The sequence below is a fragment of the Peromyscus eremicus genome, chromosome 9 (assembly GCF_949786415.1).
Source record: "Peromyscus eremicus chromosome 9, PerEre_H2_v1, whole genome shotgun sequence".
Lineage (NCBI taxonomy): Eukaryota > Metazoa > Chordata > Mammalia > Rodentia > Cricetidae > Peromyscus > Peromyscus eremicus.
In genome coordinates this window covers 58,455,261-58,477,477 of record NC_081425.1, presented here as the reverse complement: position 1 = coordinate 58,477,477, position 22,217 = coordinate 58,455,261, and the positions used below count along the sequence as shown (strand labels likewise).

Genomic DNA, 22,217 nt, shown 5'->3' with positions numbered 1-22,217 from the left:
GCTAATGACCGTCTGTAGCTCCACTTCCTGGAGACACAACCACCTCTTCTGGCTTCCTCAGCGCTGCACACATGCGGTGCCCAGACCTACATGCAGACAAAGCGTCCATACTCACAAAATACAAATAAGTCTTACAAAAAGGAGCGCCTGGTATAAATGTGATGCCTAGACGCAGACACAGAGGGCTGGAGTGCCAAATTCACTGCTGACTAGCTCTGTGACCTTAGGCAAGTGACCGCACCTATCTGGGCCTTCAGTCTCCCCATCTGTACACTGGGGACATTAATAGGTGCATTCCTGGGTCAGGACAGGCTCGGTTGTTAGAATGACTCCAGCTATGGTTACTCTTAGTAAGTGTTAGCTCATCGTGTGGTGACATCATTGTTTTCCTGTGTACTGTCCTCACCAGAACACGCCACGCAGCCAGCAAAGATTAAAGGAATCTTCCGCAAGGAGAAAGGCCTCAACTCCTTGAGAACTGAGGTAGAGAAGGGAGGAGGAAGAAACAGCTGTACAAAGCCATGGGATTTAAGGGGGCAGGAGAGGCGGTGGGGCGTGTGGAGTGTGTGTGTGTGTGTGTGTGTGTGTGTGTGTGTGTGTGTGTGTGTGTGTTAGATTGTATCTCCTGAAGAGGAAATGATGGGTTCCAGTGGAAGGAGTGGGGAGGACATTAGTTAACAGACCCCTAGCCTTCCTCTACCCAGGAGCCCTTTGGGGAAGTGGGCTTGAAGGCTTTCCAGATGAACAAATTAGCTCATAATGAGACAAGGTGTTGGCTGATGGATGGAACTGTACCCGCCCACCTCCTCCAGCAGCCTAGGAATTAGCTCACAGCTGGCGAAGCATCCTGTGCTATCCTGGAAGCCAGGGAGCGTGTTTGAACAGCAGCTATGTATGCAGAGTGGGTCCCTAGGCCCACACATCATTTCTTCAGGAAGGCTGGCACACCTGCAAGGCTTGCCCTGGCTGTTAATGGGGTGTCTGCCATGTGGGGCATCCCTGAGCCTGGTGGGACTCTGGGATTGTCTTCTTTCTCCTGATGCCCTGGGCCCCAGGTCTGAGGACGTCTTTCTACTTTCTGCTGTGCTCTGTGCTTACCCCTCCAGGAGAATCTAGGTTAGGTGAAAAGCCTGTGGCCCAGCATGTCAAAGGGCTCTTCCTGAGCCCAGGCTCCAGAACACCCTAGTATATGAAGAAAGACAGAAGGGCCCAGCTGCCTGCATCTGTCCACCCGAGAAGATGCCCCAGGGTTATGGCACCTGTTGCAAACACCCATTCAGCACCTTGCCACCAGCTCAGGACAAAGTTACCTTAGTGCCTACTAAGCGGGCAGTCGATGGTGACTCTTTCTCCTGGCACTTCCCCAGGCCTGTGTGGGTGACATTCCAGGCCAACTCCTACACCCAGTTATAGAGGAAGGAAGAAACCCTCTGGGCCTCTTCAGATGCTGGGGTCATTTGGTTTCCAAGGAGAGGTGGGAAAGAGCAGAGATGATTCAGGTCACCAAGAGGTCAAGGACCCGCCGCTGACAGCCCAGTGCGGTGGTGGGTAATGGGACTGGAATTATCAATATGCTCCATCCACTTTGCCACCTTTTAAAATGTAGTCTTAGCTAGGCCTCCTACATGCTAGGTACAGTGCTAATGGCTTTTACCTTGTTTAGCCTCAGATCCCCTCAGTGACCGGTACATTTAACACAACAGACCTTCACTTTATTAATACTCTGCAGCCAGCATTCTGAGATTCTTAGGAACTTTTTGCTTTTTGCACTGAGCCCAGTCTGCAGATTATGCAAGTTCTGGCTGTACCAACTTCTCAGAAGAGGATGGAGAGGCTCGGGGTGGTCTTGAAGCTACAGACCCAGAGCACAGATCTCACAGCCACCTTCCAGCTCTGAGCTGGGTAGAAAGAAACTGGGTGCCCAGGTCCCAGCTGGCAGCTGCCTATAACCAGCTCATGAAAGCACCTCACCTTTCCCATCACTGTGCTCCCCACTTTGTAGTTCCTGTTCTCTTGTTTTGTTTTTGGATGACGCTGAGGCTGGAGGAGGCCAGAGTATACCCAGTGCTTCACAGGCACCGTGAAGGTAGTGGATGAAAGGCTTCCCTAGGCTGAGTCATCTCACTGAGCTGTCTTGTTCAGGCCTCCTCTGAGTCTATCCAGAAACAGTAATTAAAACAAAGCCACACAGTGGGACTCGAGAGGAGACCCTGCGGAGTGCCACCCACCGCAGAGAAGCACGTAGGAGTAGGAAGTACTTCCCAACACAACCCCTGTGTTGTCCCTCCCAGGGCTTGCTGAGTAGGGTGCTGCTCCTCAGCCTGTCTAAATTGGACTTTCTCCAAAAAGCCCTGCTGGGTGTAATGAGAGCTCCCAGGTCTGGGGAAGGAAGCTTTCTAGAGTTTAGCTGCCCCCAGGTGTACTCAGAACGAAGTCTGGCTCTTCAGCACAGAAAGCAGACAACAGGCGCCTGGGAGAGGCCCCAGGAAGCCACTCCCAAGTTTCCACTTTGAGAGGTCTGGAGAAGGCGATCATGAGGAACTGGAAAGGCAGAATATCAAGAGTTGCTGTGTCTTCCCAGCATGCTAACAGTCAGGGAGCATATATGAGGAGGTGAGTAGTATCAGCCAACCCTCTTTACAGAAAGCCAAACTGAGGTTCAGCTAGCCTGACAGCCTGGAGCTAGGGTCAGCATCTCTGCAGGGTTTCCAGCTACATGCTTGGAGCTTCTGGGAAGCTTAGTGGCTTGAGGGAGTCCCAGGGCCCACATAGTGGGCTTAGAATTGCTGGTGTGTGTGTGTGTGTGTGTGTGTGTGTGTGTGTGTGTGTGTGTGTGTGTGAAGGACCCTCAAGGTACCATTCCCTGCCCAGAGAAGGCAAGAAATGAGACTAGGTTTCTCTGCTATCTGTGGGGTGCAATATTCTCATTCCCTAGTGATGCCCTGGGGAGGGTCCGCTCAGAGCCTGGGGAGGGCAGCCCCTAGTGCTCTGGTCAGCTCTCCCTGCAGCCTAGGCTTGTCAGGAGGACCCTCCTCCCTCAATGGCCCAGCCTGCCAGTTTGCTCCCCACCGTCCTCATCTTAAATCTTCATCTTTGTCTACCCATTTCCTGCCATTGCAATAAGACATCACCTGAATTAAGTTTTCTTTGAGCAGATATATATATATACACATATATTATATTTTATTTCTTATACTGATTTTATTCATAATCACTAAAATGCAGAAACAGTTTCATACATTTCAACAGGTGGAGAGACAAATTGTATTCTATCCATTCACTAAGAAAGCAGAATGAAATACTGATAAACACAGCCACATCTCAAGTGTACTACACTAACCGCAAAAAGGCTGAGCCTATACGGTGTAATGATGGAGCATTCTCAGGAAGCAAATGTGTGGAAATAGAAAGCAGATCATCATCAGGGACCAGGGTGGTGGGCATACTGCCTGTGCAAAGGCAGCGTGACCAATTTGTGTCACCGTGGAGTCAGGGATTTTCAAAGATGCAAAGTCAATAAGCATCTCTTTGTTTCCCTCCTTTTCCACACAAGGGCAGCGTGTGCTCCAAGAGGCTGAGCCTATAGCTTTTCATCTGAGCCTTATCTTGGATATGGTTCCATCTCAGTTCATGTTTAGAGCTCAGCAGAGATATGTTTCAAATCCAAGTTCAAGTCATGTGCCTCCTACTCTGATCTGCCCTTGCCCAGATCTCCTTGGACATGAGATGCTAAGGCTGGGAGGCTCGGGTCTGTTTCTCACTTAGCTACTCCTCTACCTATGCTTTGGTGGGATGGGGCTAAGAGTCTTGGTTTACACCCTTCACTAGAGCCAAGGTGGTCAGCTCAGAGCACAGCTGGATCCGTCGCAAGGTAGTGCTGCCCTATGGGCACTCCAGGTAAACGTGAGAAACATCTTTCCAAAAGAGTGAGTCATGAGTCTCCTTCAGTTTCCCAGCCTAGCTCCAGCCGCCAGCTTCTCTCCTGCCCAGGCTGCCGGCTAGAGGTGAGGTCAAGTGTTGAAGAGGTGAGGTCAGGTGTTATTGTTGGAGCCGGAAGCTGAGTGTGGATGGAAGGTGGGGCTGTGGTGGGTGAGGGTAGCTAAGGGGCAGGAGACACCTGTCCTGAGTCTGTGCAGAATCCCACTTGGCCAGTCAGCTGGCTTTGAGGACCTGCCCAGAGGAGAGACCTATGCCCTGAGGTTCAGACCAGCTGGCTTTGTCCCCCGATTTCTTGCTGAGGGATCTATCTTGGTGAGCCGCTTGGCCTCTTGGAGACTCAGGTTCAAGCCTTTAAACTTGCTGCAAGGACTTCTGTGGTCTCAGAGAGGTAGAATGATTTTACAGACAGGAAAGCTCTGGTTTTATCAATTGCTCTGCATGGAATCTGTGAAATTGCCTCCCTTCTTGCTAAGAACTGGCAAGTAGAAACCCTGTCCCTGGACCTCTGTTGGGGAGTGAGACCAGGGCTGATATGGTTCTTTTCCTCCCTGTAGGCTCACTTCCCCCATAAAAGAGGACATTCCTATCATCTCCGACCTGCACACCTCCAGCCAGCATAGATAGATCTCGGAGGAGGCTGCCTCAGAGATTCCTGCTGATGCTTGTCTGATCTTGCCTTCTGTGAAGCATGGCCCCCACAGGATTATGGGACAAATCATAGACCCTGAGCCACACCTGCTCAGAGAGGCACACTTTACAGCCTCGCTTGGCTCCCGGTGCTGCCAAGCCTTGAGACGCGCTACCATCCCAACAATGCCTTCAGGAGCCAGAGCCACTGCTCTATGAGGTCTTTGCAGAGCAGGACTTGACCTTGCTACCCAGCAAGTCTCCCGAGTGGCCTCCACCACCTCCCATGTCTGGCTACCAGGGCAGACTAGAGAATGTCTGTGCCCCGGATCCAAGTGGAAGAAGTGGGTGAGAAAGACAGGCCAGTAGGGGCCGCCGCACCTCCCGATGACCACCTCCTCAGCCTGAAGGCCCTCACCGAGAAACTGAGGCTAGAGACCCGAAGACCCTCCTACCTGGAATGGCAGGCCAGGCTAGAGGAGCAGACGTGGCCTTTCCCAAGGTCAGCTGCCCAGCAAGAGGCCCCCTTGGAGCAGGGAGCATGTGGAGGTGGAGAGCCTTCGATACCTCTAAGGGAGTCCAGAGAGCTTCTTCCACCTGCCAGGAGTGCCAGCCAGGGCGACAGGCCTCTGACCACGGGCAAGCTGGAAGGCTTCCGGAGTATCGATGAAGCTATAATGTGGCTCAGAAAGGAACTGGTGAGTGGCCGCCCCGTACAGAAAGTCTGCTGTGCTGGTTCCCTATCTCCATCTTTCTGTCTGACCTTGTCTGTGCTCCTGCATGATGTTTGTCCTTCCATCTCTGCCTGTTTCCTATTTGCACATCTGTCTTCCGACTAGGCAAAGGGTAGATCTCATTTCTCAGTGGATACATGGGGCCTGAGTCAGTCAGCCCCTAATCAAAGATATGGAGGAAGCAAGTGTTACCCGCAAGGACCTGAGCCCACATTAGGGTGTCCCTACCCTTTTCCCACCTATTCTTATTCCTGGAAGGCTAGAGGATTCTCAGAGTTTGCCTGTACTGACTTCTCTAAGAAACCCTCTCTCCACTCACCACAGTTGTCTACAGGTTGGGGACCACCACTCACTCAGCGAGCAAGTGCCCTCTTTCCCTGAGCTGGGAGTTGACACTAGCTAGGTGGTGCGTCTCCCTGGGTGAGAGACTTTGGGAAGGACTCTCAGTCTGGGGGTCATAGTTGTAAGTACTGGGGCTCAGCATGGGAAGTGCTGTTTAATAATTCAAGAGCTGCCAGAAGGGGGCACATGACTGATCATGCTTTGAGTGAAGGCTTTGGCAAAGGATGTTGAGTAAGAGTCTGCCCAGAAGTCAGGGTGGGTCAGGCTTTCCAGATGGGAATGAGTGAGCAAAGACAGAAGATTGAGTACGGCACCCACCTGGATCCTATTACTGCCCACAGGGGTTCCCATCAGGAACCTCTCACCACCATGAAAATTCTGGGAAAGGAGGTGGAGCATTTTCCCATCCTGCCCCAGGAAAAACCACTAGGTCCCTCCATAACAGCAGCTTCTTAGCAGACCTAGACCTGAAACAAAGCCTCCCCTTAAGCTTTAGCTGCTTCCCTGAATCACCTGAAGGGCCATCTGACTCCAGGGAGCCAGCAGTCAAGGCCAGCTGCCTTCCAAGAACCTGTGGTAATAGGAAAGCAGAGGCCGACTGGGTTTGTTTTGTTGAGTCCTGCAAGACATCTCTCTACTGGAGCCTGGAATTTCTCATGGGCTGAAATGGAGCATTGGGATTCAGGGTGGTAGCAGCTCGGGAGGTTGAGCATCTAATTAATTAGGAACCTCTTTAGTTGACATTGAGTCTACTCAGAACACACTACCCCATTGTGTATGCTGTTAGTGTCGAGCATGGGTATGCTTGCTATTGGCTTTCGCTGAAGACAGGGTACCTGTGGAATCTTGCTTTGTGACCACAGCATGCTCACAGGAGCATAGGAGGTGGAGAGGTGGGCATGCAGGGCCAGAGACAGACCCTGAAAGCTGCACCCTGACTTCCTGAGGCCAACCTGCTTTGATCTATTTTTCACAGAGGAACAAAAAATACTCCCATTAGCCAAGGATGCAATTTGTTGGTTTTGGGTTCATTTGAGAGTGTATTGCTTCTAGGAGCAGAGTTGTTTACTGTCTAAATAAGTTCACATTCCTTGTGGGCTTCCCTTTGGAGTGGGGGAGTAGAGAAACTCGGTGTTTCCTCTGAGTGAATGGAAAACAGTAGGGGCTTCCTTTCAACTTCCTAGACACCCCCATCATCCCTGAGATGGAAAAGTACCATGGGGAGCTCTGGAAAGACCCCAAAGCCTCAGCCACACCTCAGACCGTTGAAAGGAACACCTAGGGCATGATGCTGAACATCTAGAGACTTGGAAGGTTGGTTCAAGCAGCACCCAGCCTAGCTGAGAACATTGTCTGAGATCTACGGGGCATGCTTAGTCTCATTACCAGGACATCAAAAACAACCATGGCAAGGTGCCCCACCCAGAGTGTGCTAGCTAAGAGGAGCAGACCAGCCATATTTAGGGTAACTCAGACTGTAGGATCCCAGGGCAGGACAGTCATAGTCAGGACTAATTTGGCTGCCAAGGGCTGTCTGATGTGGGCACAAGAAATATGTGCATTAGTAACGTGCCTTTTATCTGCACAACATCTTCCGTTCTCCTGGGTGACCAGGGGTGGGTAGTGATGGTGACGGTGATGGCAGATGTGTCACAGTGCTCAGTGTGTGCCAGGTACGTCACTTGTGTTACTCACTTTTTGTTGTCACGTGACCTTGCCTTTCCAAACTCCCCTTTTCAAGAAAACCAAAAAGACTCAGAGAGGAATGCAGCTGGGAATAAAAAAGCTGGCATTTGAACCCTGGGCCATCAGGTCACTGTGCTAATGCTAGTTCTAGCTGCTGCCACAGAATACAGCATCCTCCATCGGCCGCGGGCAGTTTTCCTAAAACTGAGTTCACACGGATGTCAGCAGTCAACAGAATTTTGTGTGGGTTGGAGGCAGAGAGAAAAACAAGGTTGAGTGAGAATAATCCCTGCATGCCATTCCATCCTACAAAGGTCCTGGGTACTTGTTGTCTTTGTTCTCATCATGTGGACAAACTCTCTGAAGCTCCTGGGAGTCAGGGAACCTAGCTAGGAAGTGCCAAAGCCAGGGCTCACCCTTCACTTTTGGGAAATGCAGGAGGGAGTCTGGTGAGCTGGCCTGACCCGGGAAGGCCCAGCTGAACATGCTGAAAAACCATTTGGCCTCCGACCTCCAGTGTGCATTCAGAGCCCCCCCCCCCCCCAGTCTCTTGTAAGGATGAATATTCTGTTCTGTGGGTCTGAGATGGGGCTCTGTGATTTGGAATTTCCAATATGTTCCAAGGGACACTAAATGCCATACCACACCTAGAGTGCCAAGGATGAAAAGAGGACCAAGGGACCGTGAAAAGACTTCAGAGGGCAGATCCAGGAGTCCTCAAGTTTGAGCTCCACATCCTGCCCCCTGCCTCAACTGTCCCACAACGCCAAGTTCAGACAGCAAAGGGATCTTAGTGAAGGACTCCTCACTTAAGCATCCCCATCCACCTAATGAGGCAGGAACCCCGCCTGCTTAGAGATGGCCCCCAGGGGCTAGCAGCAGCTCCAGTGCTGATCTCAGCAACCCCATGCCCAATTCTGCCCTGCCAGAAATCAGACACCAGCAAAGGCGGCTTGTCAAACACTTAGCTGGAAGTGGCTGGGTTAGAATGTTTTCTTCTCTCTGTCTCAGTTAAAACAAAACTTCGTGCTACTTTTCTAATGTATCGTATGTTCACCCTCAAGGTGCCTTTAAAATCCGCTCATTTTTAAGGCCCCAGTGAAAGTAGTTTGCATAACCTTTATTATGCTGTATTTATTTAACTTCAGAATCCAACTTTCTCTGCTCCTGGGCACCCCCTGCCCTCCCTGTGTATTTGTTAGACTCATGTGCAAATTTATCCTTCCTCCCACGTGTCTGAGGAACAGACCGAGACTCTAATTCCAGTCAGTATGTAGGCTTTCCCCCTCCATACTGCTGAACACCTAACTCAACAAAAGTTTGTCTATAGTCCTGGGGATTGAATTTAAAGACCTTCCTTCCCATGCTAGGCAAGTGCCCTTCCATGTAATTCCAACCCTCCTTCTAATATGCTTTTTAAAGTAAGGTCTTTCTCAGTTTCACAGGCTGGCCTTGAACTCACTCTATAGCCCAGACAGGTCTTGAACTTGCAAATCCCCCTGCCTCAGCTTCAGAAGTAGATGCAATTTTAGACCTCTGCCACCAGACCCTGGTTTTAATGGAAGTTTTGGTCCTAGCAGAGGGCAACCCGTAGTGTGCCTCCTGTCTGTCTGGTGGTCCTCCTGGGAGCTGTTAAAACAGCCAGGGAGACAGTTGTCAATGTGCCTTCATTCAAAGGCAGGCTATGCAGGAACAGGAAGCGCTGTCTACCCTTCGCTGCCTCCTCTGGGGCTAGCAGAGAGGAGTTTCAGGATCTGGACAGGTTTCCAAAGCAAAGAAGGGGCTGGGGGACCCCTCCTGACATTTCTTCCTGGCTTTCACCCCAAGATATGGGGTGTTTCTGCCAACATCCCTGTCAACCTAAAGTAGAGTGGCTTTCCCTTCGGCTAAAGTACCAGGGATACTGGGAAGGCAACCCTCAAGGGTCATGAGGCCATTTCTAAGAAGTGTGGTTCCTGGACTGCTGGCCTGAGCTCCAGCACTCTGACCCCTTTGCAGACTGAGCCTTGGGCCACATGGAGGCAGTTATGGCAGAAACAGGGCCGGCAACTTAAGCTTAGGGACCTCCCTCATTTCCCATCTGATGTCCCTTCTTGCTCCCTTGGTCCTCTCCTGGTCTCCATTCATTCATTGATTCTCAAACCGTAAATATCGTATGACACCCAACTAAGGCCTGGCATCTCTGCTCCAACTAGATCAAGAGACCACGTCACCACCCAACTGTGGCAGGCAGGGCAGCTTCTGCACTTGGTGATTTGGGGCCACCTGACATCCCCAAGCTAAGATCCGACCTCGCTGGTCTCAGGGTCCTCAAAAATAACCATCACGTTCCTTTGCTGATTCTAGACTGCTCTGGTTACCAGGTCACAGCCCCCAGCTGTGTGCCTGCAGTGAAGACAGCCTAATGGGCGGTCTGGGATGAGGTGGAGGCGGTCTGGGATGAGGTGGTGGCAGTCTGGGATGAGGTGGTGACGGTCTGGGATGAGGTGGTGGCGGTCCTGCAAGGATGACATGGGAAAGCCATGGCCCTGGGCGGCAGGAGTCTGTCAGCTTCTTCCAGCTGAGTGTGGAATTCCAGTTGCCTTTGGTCAGGGAAGCAGCTTCAGGCCTGGGCCTGAAGCTGAGTCACCAGCAGTCTGTCTTGTTTCTGTGGTCTTGCTCGGAAGTGACCTTGACAGATAAGGAGATAAGAAACAGGAGCCAGAACATCTGCGCTGTCAGAACATCTGCACTGTCAGTGGCAGACAAAAGGAAAAGCCTCCCTGGTCCCTGATGCACTCTGTGGTGAGAACCTGAGACTCCATAGCACCTACACTGTCTGTTAGTTTCCTGCAGGTGTTTGATCCCTGCAGGCAGAAGGTGTTTATAGCTGTTAGAAACAGAATCGGAAACCTGGTGGATATAACTGGGCAGGACCTGTGTGTCAGAGCTGGAGACCCAGCTTCTGGCGGTGCCTGTGGCCTCAGTTTGATCGCCAGCCCAGGTTCTCAGTGGCACATCTAGGCAAGCACACGGCTCTGGCATGGTGTGGCACCAGCTCCCATTATCCTTATCTGCTGGATGCCCAGCCAGATGACAGGTCACAGTCCCCGTGTGGCATGGAGATGCTTGATGATGGCAGGAGAGGACTCTAAGGCCCCAGAGCACTTCCGTGAGATGCTCCCGGAAGCTTGAGGCTGTTGGCTCTCCCCATTTTACTAAGGAGAAGACAGAGACTCAGAAAGACCAGAAGTCTTAGGACAGAGGGGTTGAGTGATGCAGCTGAGGCTGTGGCTAAGCCTGTTAGGATGGCACCCATCTGACTCGGGGTCCAGGACTCTTTCCTCTTTCAGAGACCTGTCACATGTTCATGTCATGGGCCACATGCTCTCAAAGGCCCACGTTCAAACCCTGATAGTTTCAGAAGGATGCTCCTAGAAAGCCCCACAGGGTTGTATACCATGCCCCAGAACATATCACTGGGACCATTGTGTCTCAGGGAAGATGATGAAGTGCTCAGAGGCAGCCAGCAGGAGACTGGGGGCGTGGGCCTTGACACACAAGAAGCCCAGGCATCTGTCTGCCCGAGGCTCGTCTCTTCTACTCGTGAACACACAATTCTATTCATCTGAGAAGATACTGACTTTGTAGGGGTTATGACAATTTTTCTATTAAATCCAACTTGAGCTACATAGAGAGTGCCAGGCCAGCCAGGGTTGCAGAGCAAGACCACGTCTCAAAATAAATAAATAAATATGAGAACGTATAGACAAAGGTTCAGGAGATGAAAGACGTCAGAGCGGTGGCGATATTCATTTCTTCTTAGTAATGCCGTTATTTCTACTTTTCTGTAGTTTCCAGAAATTTCTAAAATAGAAACACCCTATATAATCAAGGAGAAAGGGGTTATTAAAAATAAAAGGTCAGAGAGAGAAAAGTGTTGGGTTCTTCTGTCTTGCCACTGTAATTGGAACTCGTGCCTCGCCCTGCAGAAAAGAGTCTCCTAGAAGGAGAGAACTCAGGCCTTCCATCCCCAGACACGCCTCTGGGACCTAAGAGCTATAGGGCCTGTGGCCAGTAGGCCGAAGCTGACCCTCTCCCAAGGCCCCACCCACAGTCCCCCTTCTTCTCTGCAGTGTTGAGAAGGGAACAAAGGAGCTCAGCAGAGAAGCAGTTCAGGGCACCCAAGAGCCACAGAAGGCAAAGGGGGATTTTCTCATCCCACTACATCCTCTGTAGTAAGATGAGAAGTCCTTGGGTGGCTGGGGTGTGGAGCTGAGGTAGGTGGGTTGGGGTCTTGTGTTCTAGAGAGTCTCTCTCTCTCAAGAGAAGGCAGATATCACCCAGGGACCTGCAGGTGGAGTCCTGCTTTGGAGAGGGGAGGGCCCCCAGTGTGTTTGTTTAGGACAGATCCCTCCTGGTCTCTGTGGAAGTCCATGCTGCAAATCTGGAGTGGTTTGGGAAGTTATTGAGTACCCACAGACAACTGTAAAGCAGCTGGCCCAGTCACTGGTCATGGGTGGGGGTGGGAAAAGCACCCATCTGCAATTAGATTAAACTTCCAGTTCTACTATATCCCACTTGCAGTTGACCTAATCCTTCCCAATGTTTATCACTGTAAAATGGAGGTGACAAATACCTGCCTGTCAGGGTGTTGGTAAAGGAACATAGAGAGGAGGAACCAAAGGCCAGGATCAGTACTGTGTGTGTTTACTCCCATCACAACACTTGATGCTCAGCCACCTTCCTAGGTGGGGGCCTCTGATAGTATTAGCACCCCCCCCCTTTACAGATGAGGGAACTGATTATCAGCATGGGGGGGTGGGTGAAATCAGATCTGCCCAGCCTCAGAGCCCATGCTCCAAATGGCTACACTATACCACGGCTCCTTCAGTCAGTGAGCATGAAGGGGCCTTCTGCTTCCTCAACACAGCCTCTAAACTCCTGGCACATTGCTGTGTTATTCTCCAAAGCTAACTCCATTTTGCCCTCTTTCCAAGAATTTAATTCTTCCACTCTGTATGAGGAGGTGTCTTATGCTAACACAGAGGCCAGCCATGGTGGTCTCAAGTATCAAAGGGGTTGGTTCAGTCTGAAGCAAGCCTGTAGGCTGGATAATCCCTTTCTGACACACACACATGTATATAGACACACACACACACACACACACACACACACATATTTAAATCAACATGTGTGGGTCTATTGTGGGGTATGGTAGAATAATTAGATACTGTGTGTGGTGGTCAAATCAAAATAAGCATTTCCACTTTTTCAAGTACTATCCTTGAGTTATTCTGAAATACATACTAAATTGTTGTAGACTATTTATCTGGGTATGATCAGACTAGTAGAACTGAGTTAGGCCGTAGTGCAGTGTTAGAGTGCTTGCCTCCTGTTCATGAAGCCCTAGATTCAATCCCCAGTACTACCAAAAGAATATTGGAATGGATTTCCCACTACCCAGTCCTCTTGTATTTCCCCATCACCATCCCAGCCTCCAGCAACCTCTAGAGTTCAACTTTCCTTCATCTTTCACAAATGAGTGAGAACATGTGGTATTTGTCTTTCTGTGTGTGACTTATTTCACTTAACATAATGACTGTGGTGGACTGTCCTTCAATAAACATGGGAGTATGTTAAAACTTCTCAGGTAGTCAAAGTAGGTAGTTCTGTTTACAGTGACGCGCGCGTGTGTGTGTGTGTGTGTGTGTGTGTGTGTGTGTGTCTGTCATGTCTTTACCAGCATTTCTATTTCCTGTCTCTTTGATAGTAGCCATAACTGAGGTGAGGTGGTATCTTGCTGTGGGTGTTTGTTTGTTCGTTTATTGTTTGAAACAGGGTCTCACTCTGCATCTCAAGCTAGCCTAGAACTTATAACATAGCCCAGGTCAGCCTTGAACTCATGATCTGCCCGTGTCAGCCTCCCAAGAGCTAGAATCACAGGGGTACGCCCTCACACCCAGCTTTGTTGTCCTTCTGATTTGCATTTCCCCAGTGATTCAAGATGTTGGACACCTTTGCCTAAATTTGCCTGCTACCGAATTGTTTTCTTTTGAGAAGTGTCAACTCAGGTCCCCACCAGTCCTCAACTCCTCAACTCACCTCTCCAGCTTCTCTCTGTTGTGTGCCCCTTCCAGGCACACCTCCCTCCTTCACACCCCAGTACTGTCTGATGCAGCAGGGATGGGGGTGTGTGGGTGGGGGGCAGCCATCCTTTTCCTTTTTCTTCCAGAGGTTCACACCTGCCCAGGAATGTTCACCTAGAAAGGGCTGTTTGGGGAGCTCTGCAAGTCCAGCCTCTCATAGAGAAGGTAACAATTTGGGGACTTTCCAAATATGAAAAGTTGAAAACCTTATCATATCTTTAGAGCTTCACACTTGTGTAGAGCCAGGAATTCCCCAGGAGGCCTTGAAGGGCCCCAAGCTCTCTTCTTAGCCCTGGACTCTAATCTGGCCTTCCCAATCAATACAGGCACAACTCAGAGGAAATAGACTAGACCCAGACAGAGCAAGCAATATAACCAGCTCCCTCCTTCCTACTGAACCGGCCCAGGGGACTGGAGCCAGGGTGCCAGCTCTCTACCCACAGCCCAGGCCAGGGCTACAGATCAAAAGGCCTCCCCACTGTCAGGAGAGGTCAGTCCCACCTATGTGGCCCAGCCGCCTCCTCTCTTAGAAACAACTTCTCCATGAAGCATACTTCCACTTCTACCTGAGTCCATAACTCCCCCTGGAAACCCATTCACAATGTAGAGCTGGCTTCTGGGAACCTTTGAGTTTTTCCTTCTACAGGTTCCCAGAAACTCAAGTTTCCATTGAGCAAGACACCTTACCCGTACCACCTGGTCCTTCCACCCTCATCAGTACGGCATTCACAGGGGTCAAACTAAGGTTAAAGTGTCCTGCATTGTCCTGGTTCTAGGCGGACTCCAACACAATACTGATTGTAACAATGCCTGACATTATACATGTCTGATTATAACAATGGCTGACCTTTGGGTAAAGCTAGACAAACACCAGAGCAGAATACAAAGAGTGTTTGTAAACCTCAAGAATTAGGTCTCTGTTGTCCAACCATGTGGAAATGGAACGCACTCTGCCCCTTCCTTCACACGTGCTGAGATAGTTCCCGGCCCTCACACCACTCCTTTCTATCAGAGACAAATGGAGGCTCTCAGGCTGAGATCGTGTCCACAGGAGTCCAGGATTAGGGACTAGACACGTGTCCTTCACCGTAGTATTCTCTTTCTGTGCATGCTAACTGTTAAACACTGATTTCCAATCCCCACACCCTGGCAAACCCTAATGTCACTTAGCATAATGTCCCCCAAATCCAGGCTGTGACATGTGTCTGAATCTCCTCCTTGCTAAGACTGGATAGCATCCAGAGCGTGGATTGGCTGTACTCATCTATTTTGCAGTTGAGGGGTACCACTGTGAACTTGGGGCACAGGTCTCTGTGGGAGTCCTTGCCTCCAGCTGTTTGGGGTGAAACTCCTGGTCATATATATGGTACCCACTGAACTTATTCAGGACATCCCGGGGATGTCCACCGCCTTCATTTTCATTGCCCCCAGCCCAGAGCAGGCCTGAGCTTCTCTTTTCTCCTCACGAAAGTACTTGGTGTGGTGATCTCTCCCCAGTAAGCAGGGACACATTCACTTGAGACATTCTGTTCTGGAGTCTCTCAGCCGACTCTCCTCCCAGCCTTTCTTCTCTCCTTGTCTCCATCGCCTCTCTTCACCCCACAGTGAGCTGGGAAGTCAGGAAATCTCTTCTCTTGCCCAGCCCTGTAATTACTGTTTAGGTAGCTAATCCTGCCCTTGGGAGTTCACCTTCTACCTGAAGAAACAGGCCTAAGATTCTCCTAAGAGGCTTCTCATTTGCCTCAGAACCACCAGTGTCCACAGGCAGCAGAGGAATCTGAAGGACAGCGACGGCTCTCTCAGAAAGGCTGCCTCCACTCCCTCAGGTCTCCGGAGACCCTCTCCCTACCATCCCCCGAACCCCCTCACCAATGGCATCCCCCCTCCCAACCCTCTTTCACCAGGGCCTGTGCCCTGATTGTGGGATTTCTGGAACAAGGAACCACAGCTCTGACTCCAGCCTGTGCCTGCCTCCCCAGAGGAGGGCAGGCCACCCTGGGGATGTGGGGGTGGGAAATAAGGACATTCTACACTGAGCTTTGGAGGACAGTATTTGACCGACGTTGAGTCCCCTAGGCTGAGTCGTAGGACCAGTGCACCACCAGCCCAGGTGTTCCTGTGGATCCCTTCCTGGCTGGAAGGGTAGTACTTGGCCACTGTTAGTTACTGCCCTAGGGTTACCATGCACAGCTTCTTGTCTGGTCTGGAGCCCTCCTCAGCCCCTTCTTGGCGAAGTGGAGGTGGGAGTTCGGCATTAGTGACTGGTTCAGCTAGCGGGCGGGGGGGGGGGCTGCAATAGGGTCTCCCCCTAAAGTCCATCATCGCCTCCAGGCCCTGGAAAAGCCACTGCTTGACCCAGAGGGATCTGAGTGCCACCATTCCCAGGAGGGCTGGGCCTGAGTTAGTTTCCTTGTCTGTAAGATAGATAAATGTGATGCCTCTGGCCTGGAGTGAGGAAGAGCCAGGGAGCCAGGGGTGGGGGTTACAGATCTTGTCATTCATGTTACCCACAGTGACCTGTGACCTTTAGACATTGCTAAGGAAATTTAATTTTAAAAGCCTCTCAGCCATGTGAACCTGGAGAGCATGATGAGAAATGAAATAAGCCAGCTACATAAGCACAAACACTGTAGGATCCTCCTCACGGGGTGGGGCTGGGGGGCCTGGGGGGTGTTTCTAGAGCCATCTAGTTCATAGAGATGAAGGGCAGTGGAATGGGGTTGTCAGGGGCTGGAGGAAGGGGATGGGGATTTTTTTTTTTTTTTAATAAGCACCTCTTTTAGTTGAGAAATATGGGAAAATTCTGGCATTGGGTGGTGGCCATGTCTGTTCAGCAATGCTTGTCTTTGACACTACTGGACTGTGCACTTCAAAATGACCAAGAGGATACATTTTATGTTATATAGATTCTACATTTTTTTTTCCAAATTTCGGAGTCTTTGCCCTTCACATTTAAGAAAAAAGATTTATTGTTTATTTATGTATTTTGTGTGTGTGTGTGTGTGTGTGTGTGTGTGTGTGTGTGTGTGTGTGTGTAAGAGGGAGAGAGAGAGAACACTGAGTGCTCACTAGTGAAGTCACTAATTTTCTTCCTGGCAGTGGGTAGGTATTCTGAACCCAATGGAGAAAGTGAGTACTTTGCATTCATTTGCATAGCCATAGGGCGGGTCCTTCCTGGATCTCAGGGCTCATTTGGCTCCAAGCACCTGGTAGGCCACTGAACTCAGTCTGAGGACTGAAAACATACTGAAACACTTGGAGGCGTAGGCAGAGTAAATGGCAGGAAGGAATTGGGTCTCGGGTCAAGTAGGAACAGCTGGTGGTGGCCTGTCTTAGTGACAAAGCTTTGCTAATGGGACACCACTGCCCACCAAGCCTAGTGAGATCACAGCTGCATTCCATCTCTGCCAAGTCACAACGGTGATGCTAAGGGACACCTTAAAGCCTTGGAGTTCCAGGATGCTCAAACGAAATGTGGACCTTCAGTGCGGGTCCCTTGGGGAGCCTGGGAGGTGCCGCAGGGTTTGAGGTGTAGATGGGTTTTGAAAAGTGCTGCTCAGAATTCTCAGTACATCGCTTCCCTAACAGGAAACAGAGGTGCAAAAACCACATCAGAACCCCTCTAGAGGGTCTCCCAGCTTTGGTCAGCTCTATGCCTTAGGCTCCACTCGACCTAAGAGGCAGAACTGACTGAGTTGTCAGTCTCCTGGTTACCCGCAGTCTGAGCCCCTACCCCAGCTCTACCACCAAGGGCCTTTTGACAGCTGACTTCAACTTCCCCATCTGTGACTTGTGGCATAGTAAGAATCTCACTCTGCAGGCTATCATGAGGATTAACTCTGGTTCATAGTAAATGTCAGCTCGCTTTTTTATGATCGGCTCCTAGGACCCTTTATTAAGATTTATATCAATAAGTCATTGCAAGATGTCTGATGAAAGAAAAAATAGGCTGCAGAGTGAGGGGGGCGGTCACATGACCACTGGTAGGGCCCTACGGCCCCAAAGATGACCCACACCCATGTGCATATGGGTAGCACTAAGTGGACTCAGAGTTATTAATTACACTTTTTTTTTAAAGGAGGACATGAATTTGAAAGTTAGAATGGGAGGGCACTTGGGAAAATTAGGGGATGGTAGTAGTAGGTGGATGTGATGAAAATACACTGTAAAATGTATGAATTGACAAATAACAAAGCACGTTATGCCAGCCCCCACACACGTGACCTAATCGGGACTGTCCCAGTGGAGAGCCCTCATTGTCCCGCCCATCACAGCCCTTCTCCCCACCCAGGAGCTGTGCCGCCAAATTCGGTGCCTATTGCTCTTTGTAGTCTCATTCCGCCTGAACATCCACTTTACACCAAACAACGGGAATGAACTGGGGGTGAATTTAAGCTAGGACTGGCACAGAGAAGGATTTAGGCATGGCTGTTAGCCTGGCACAAAACGGGCAATGACACCTTCCCGTGACACCGTAGTGTGTCCTTTTGCCTCTCTGACCCAGGAAGTAAGCCTGCTGCCAGAAGGACCTGTCAGTGATCCATGACATCAGTTAGGAGTCCTACTAATGAGTCTCCTCGGCAGAGCTCACAGAACTGCAGCCTCCACACCCCTTGCTGACACGACGTATCTGGCCTTTCCTCTCCAGGCAGAGATGCGGCTCCAGGACCAGCAGCTGGCCAGGCAGCTCATGCGCCTCCGTGGAGATATCAACAAGCTGAAGATTGAGCAGACCTGCCGCCTGCACAGGAGGATGCTCAATGATGCTGCCTTTGAGCTGGAGGAGCGAGATGAACTGTCCGACCTCTTCTGTGACTCCCCTCTGGCATCCTCGTTCAGCCTCTCCACACCACTCAAGCTCATCGGCGTCACCAAGATGAACATCAACTCCAGAAGGTTCTCTCTCTGCTGAGAAGCCTTGGGATAGAGGGGGGGGCGGGGACCAGAGCTAAGGGTGAGAGAGAGGCAGCTCAGACCAAGTTACCCAAAGTGGGTCTCCCTGAGGCCATGCTGGGAAATGGAAGGTCCCAGGACCGGGCGGTAGTGTGGCAGGGGCTTCAGCTTTGCATACTTGGGTCTTCATGTTCAATACCCAAAGAGTCTGCAGGCGCTATGGAAAACAGGGTCTCAGCAGGATCCCTGTGGCCTGTCCCCCTCAGTGGCCTCCTTTCCTGTGTCCTAGACTCACTGGTGCTATGATGTTGGATCCCAAAGGGGACTTCCCCACCCACAAAGCTTGTTCTTACAGAAAGCTCTCCTCTAGGGAAGCGGGGAAGATTAGATGTGTAGGGCACACTCATCTCTCACCTAGTGTCAACACCCTCTCAGTCCTAGCTCTAATTGCCCCAAAGGAGGTGATTCAGCAACCTGGGCAGGGATGTGCTAGGACAGGAGAACCTAAAGGAATAACACGGTGGCACATAGGAACGCAGGCTTCTCTTCGATGGCCACCAGCATCCCTGGGAAGGAGCTCTGCCCTGCTACTTGGACCTTCAGCCTTGATGCTACAAGGCCATGCTATTTCCAGCTTGCCCCATGACACATGTACCTTGTATAGCTTTGGTAGAGGAACCCAGACGCCCTGCTGTCCCCCACCCCCCAGCTCCAGTTACAACCACTTCAGTTATTTTGCTGCCACTCACAACCCCAGGAGAGCACCAACAGGCCACTGGTGACTAAACCAGGCAGATAGGAAACAGATTTCCCCCAAGTGAATCCTACTGCAGGAGGCAAGACAGAGGCCTTCCTGGTGGGACCTGATGGTGTCACCACATCACCTTATCCTCAGCACCAAAGACCACAGGGAGTCCAGAAGCCCATACTGAGCCTCTCTCAAGACCGTGCCTGACCTAAACAATGAATTTTAATTGACCGTGACTGTTACCTAATGCGTTGCTAACTCGTTAATACCCGTCTGATTCTTGTCCATGTGGAGAACCAGTTGAGTAAGCCAAGAAGAATTTGGGGTTCAGTTTTGAGAGGTTTTTCCCTTAGCAGCAGGCTTGAGATCAGCAGAATGTTAAGCTGATCCGTTCAGGAAAGACCTGGTACAGCATATTAGGCCACGTGTAATCCTGTTAACACAAGTTTCTCAGACATTGGGTGTGTCTAGTGAGGCCTGCTCATTAGCAGAGAGGGCTAAATGAAGCCAGGAAAGGGAATGGCTTCCCTCAAGTCACCTGGCTGTTTAGTGGCTATAGAATATTAAGGTGAGAAATTATTGTGAGTCAGGCCTAGACGGATCTCCTGTCAATGAACTTGAACTCCACAAGATGGCCTGATGTTCTGCCAAACCCATAAGTTGCCAGCTTCTCTCTCCTTCCCTTTCAGGCTCCACCTATTCTCCCCACTCTGCAATCCAAAGTATTGGGAGGGAGGAGCATGATGCCCAGATGGTGGACCCTTGGCACTTACCATCTGTCATAGTCCCGTAGTCTATACTGACTGTTCTCTGTATATAATGTTTCTTCCTCCTGGTAATCCCCATGGGTTATGTCCACACATGCCACAACACACCCAGGGAGAGGCTGGAATGGGAGCATATAACTGAATGGTCGTGTATGACCGAATGGTCTCTTCCTAGTGATTTCAAAGAGCCAGGCAGTTTGTGTTTCTTTTTGAAAAGGTAGAACAAGGTAGCCAATATTTCTTAAAAGCCCTGAAGTCCAGAGGCCTTGACCCCAGTCACTCCCTTAGAGACTACACAAAACACTGCCAAGTCCCAAGAGGCCTCATCACCTCTCATCACCTCCTGCCTCCAGTCACCCGCTGGCTGACACTCACACACCACGTCACAGAAAACACAGGAAAGAAGGCCCATCCCATGTCCTAAAAATGTCAAACTGGTTGTAAGAAATTAATCATTAGCCAGTCATGGGAGTGCATGTCTTTAATCCCAGCACTCAGGAGTTGGAGGAGGAGGATCAGAAGTTCAAGACTAGCCTATGATACACAGTAAGTTCTCCAGGCCAGCCTAGGCTCCATGAGACCATGTCTCAAAAACATAAAAAGGGAAAAGACACCACCAGTCATTACAGAACCTGACACCCTTAGCTTAAAGCAAAGCAGAGGGATCGAATTGGATGTGGACAGTAACTAAATATGTGACGGAGCGGTTTGTGTTCAGCTAACCCCACCATCTTCTTCCTACTTCTGTTCTCTGAGGAAACTGCGCCCCAGGCATGGATCTGAATAGGTTAGATGCCTCCGCTTAAGTTGTTCATCTCAAGTTCATCCCAAGTTCATCCCATTCGGGGATGAAGAGGGAAGGTGGGGGGAGGGGAGTCACAAAAGTAGAGGGGAGCCATTTTGTTTTCTTATGTGCAGCTAGTATCTGTTAGCTCCCTGTCTCTCATGGCGAGCACAGACCGTGAACTGCTCATTCTGCTTGTAGGATCCTTGCAGAGATGTCTGTAGGTCAGTGGTGACATTAGCAGCCTTACACAGCCACTTTCCTGGCTGACCGTAGGTACACGGTCCTGTGTGCTGTTTCATCGTTAACCATCTCCATGTCCCCCAGAGTCTCTCCCCTGCCCCCCCCCCATGAGACACGAAATATCCACTGTGCTGCCACAAGGTCATGTCCAATGCCTCTGTGGGCTCAGTAGCAATCACAGAGCCTAGAGGGCCTGGGCAGGCCTGGCCATAACCTGGCCTCATCCAAGATCTACCCCTGTAGCAATACCAAGTGCTATTACATAATCAATGGACAATTTACAGTTTTATTTTTATGATTATTTGTTTCTATATTACTGTTAGAAAAAAGTGAAATAAAAATATTTCAAAAGAAGATATCCAATTAGAGACATTGATTTCCTTTTTGTTTGTCACAGTTACAACATACACAAGACCAGGGCCATAATTGGATGGATGGGTGCATGGATGGATGGATGGATGGATGAATTATTTAAACAATTAGATGAAGATGAAGGAGGGAGGAAAAGATTCTCTAGGACGTTCCTCCAAGAAGGTCCACTTGGAGGGTCACCATGGACTTCATCCTATAGGCCATGTGAGCACACTTCATGTAGCCATCATGCCTGCATTTGACCAAAGCCATAGGAGAAGCAATCCTTTCCTTCCTGTGGTAGTCTGTCCAAGGTGATTCTACTAGGTGATATTATCTCTGTGCTTTGGGGAAGGCTTGAGCTTCAGAACGTTTCAGCCCCTCACTCTTAAACCTGAAGTCAGTATACAGGAGAGCTACAGAGATGTCCCTGAAAGCACACCCTGGAGACGTAGATTCTGGCTGTGCAGTTCCTCAGATCTGCTCTTCCACAATCCCTGGAGGGTCAAGAGTACCAGAGCAGGCAGGGTCTTGAAATAGTCCTGACTTCGTAACCTTAGGAAGGCCATATCAGAGGTCAAGGTGGGTCAGGAATTCCATTATGTGAAACACCTATTGGCAACTCCAGAAGATTGAGCAGGTGTGACTAGGCTCTCTCAAAAAGCACATATAGCATGCAGCCCAGTGGTTCTCAACCTTCCTAATGCTCCGACCCTTTAATACAGTTCTTCATGTTGTGGTGACCCCCAACTATAAAATTATTTTTGTTGCTACTTCATAATTGTAATTTTGCTACTGTTATGAATCATAACGTAAATACCTGTGTTTTCTGATGGTCTTGGGCAACCCTTGTGAAAGGATCATTTGCCCCCACCCCCAAAGGTTGAGAACAGATAATATAACCTGTGGCTATGAGGGAGTACAGGGCAGCACTCAGACATCTATCCCTAAAATTGGGCATGTTGGTACATGCAT

At 50.2% G+C, this 22,217-nt stretch overlaps 1 protein-coding gene across 2 annotated transcripts in view; it reads left to right on the top strand.

Annotated features, from left to right (window-relative positions):
* Nucleotides 1-19,339, top strand: part of Fam167a (family with sequence similarity 167 member A) — a 32,585-nt gene extending 13,246 nt beyond the window's left edge. For both annotated transcript variants that reach the window (XM_059273498.1, XM_059273497.1), the window contains exons 3-4: nucleotides 4,494-5,264; nucleotides 18,105-19,339. In XM_059273498.1, coding sequence (XP_059129481.1) covers nucleotides 4,881-5,264; nucleotides 18,105-18,368 — 648 coding nt within the window. In that variant the 5' untranslated portion in view covers nucleotides 4,494-4,880 and the 3' untranslated portion in view covers nucleotides 18,369-19,339. The remainder of the gene's footprint in view (nucleotides 1-4,493; nucleotides 5,265-18,104) is intronic.
* Nucleotides 19,340-22,217: the final 2,878 nt, after the last annotated feature.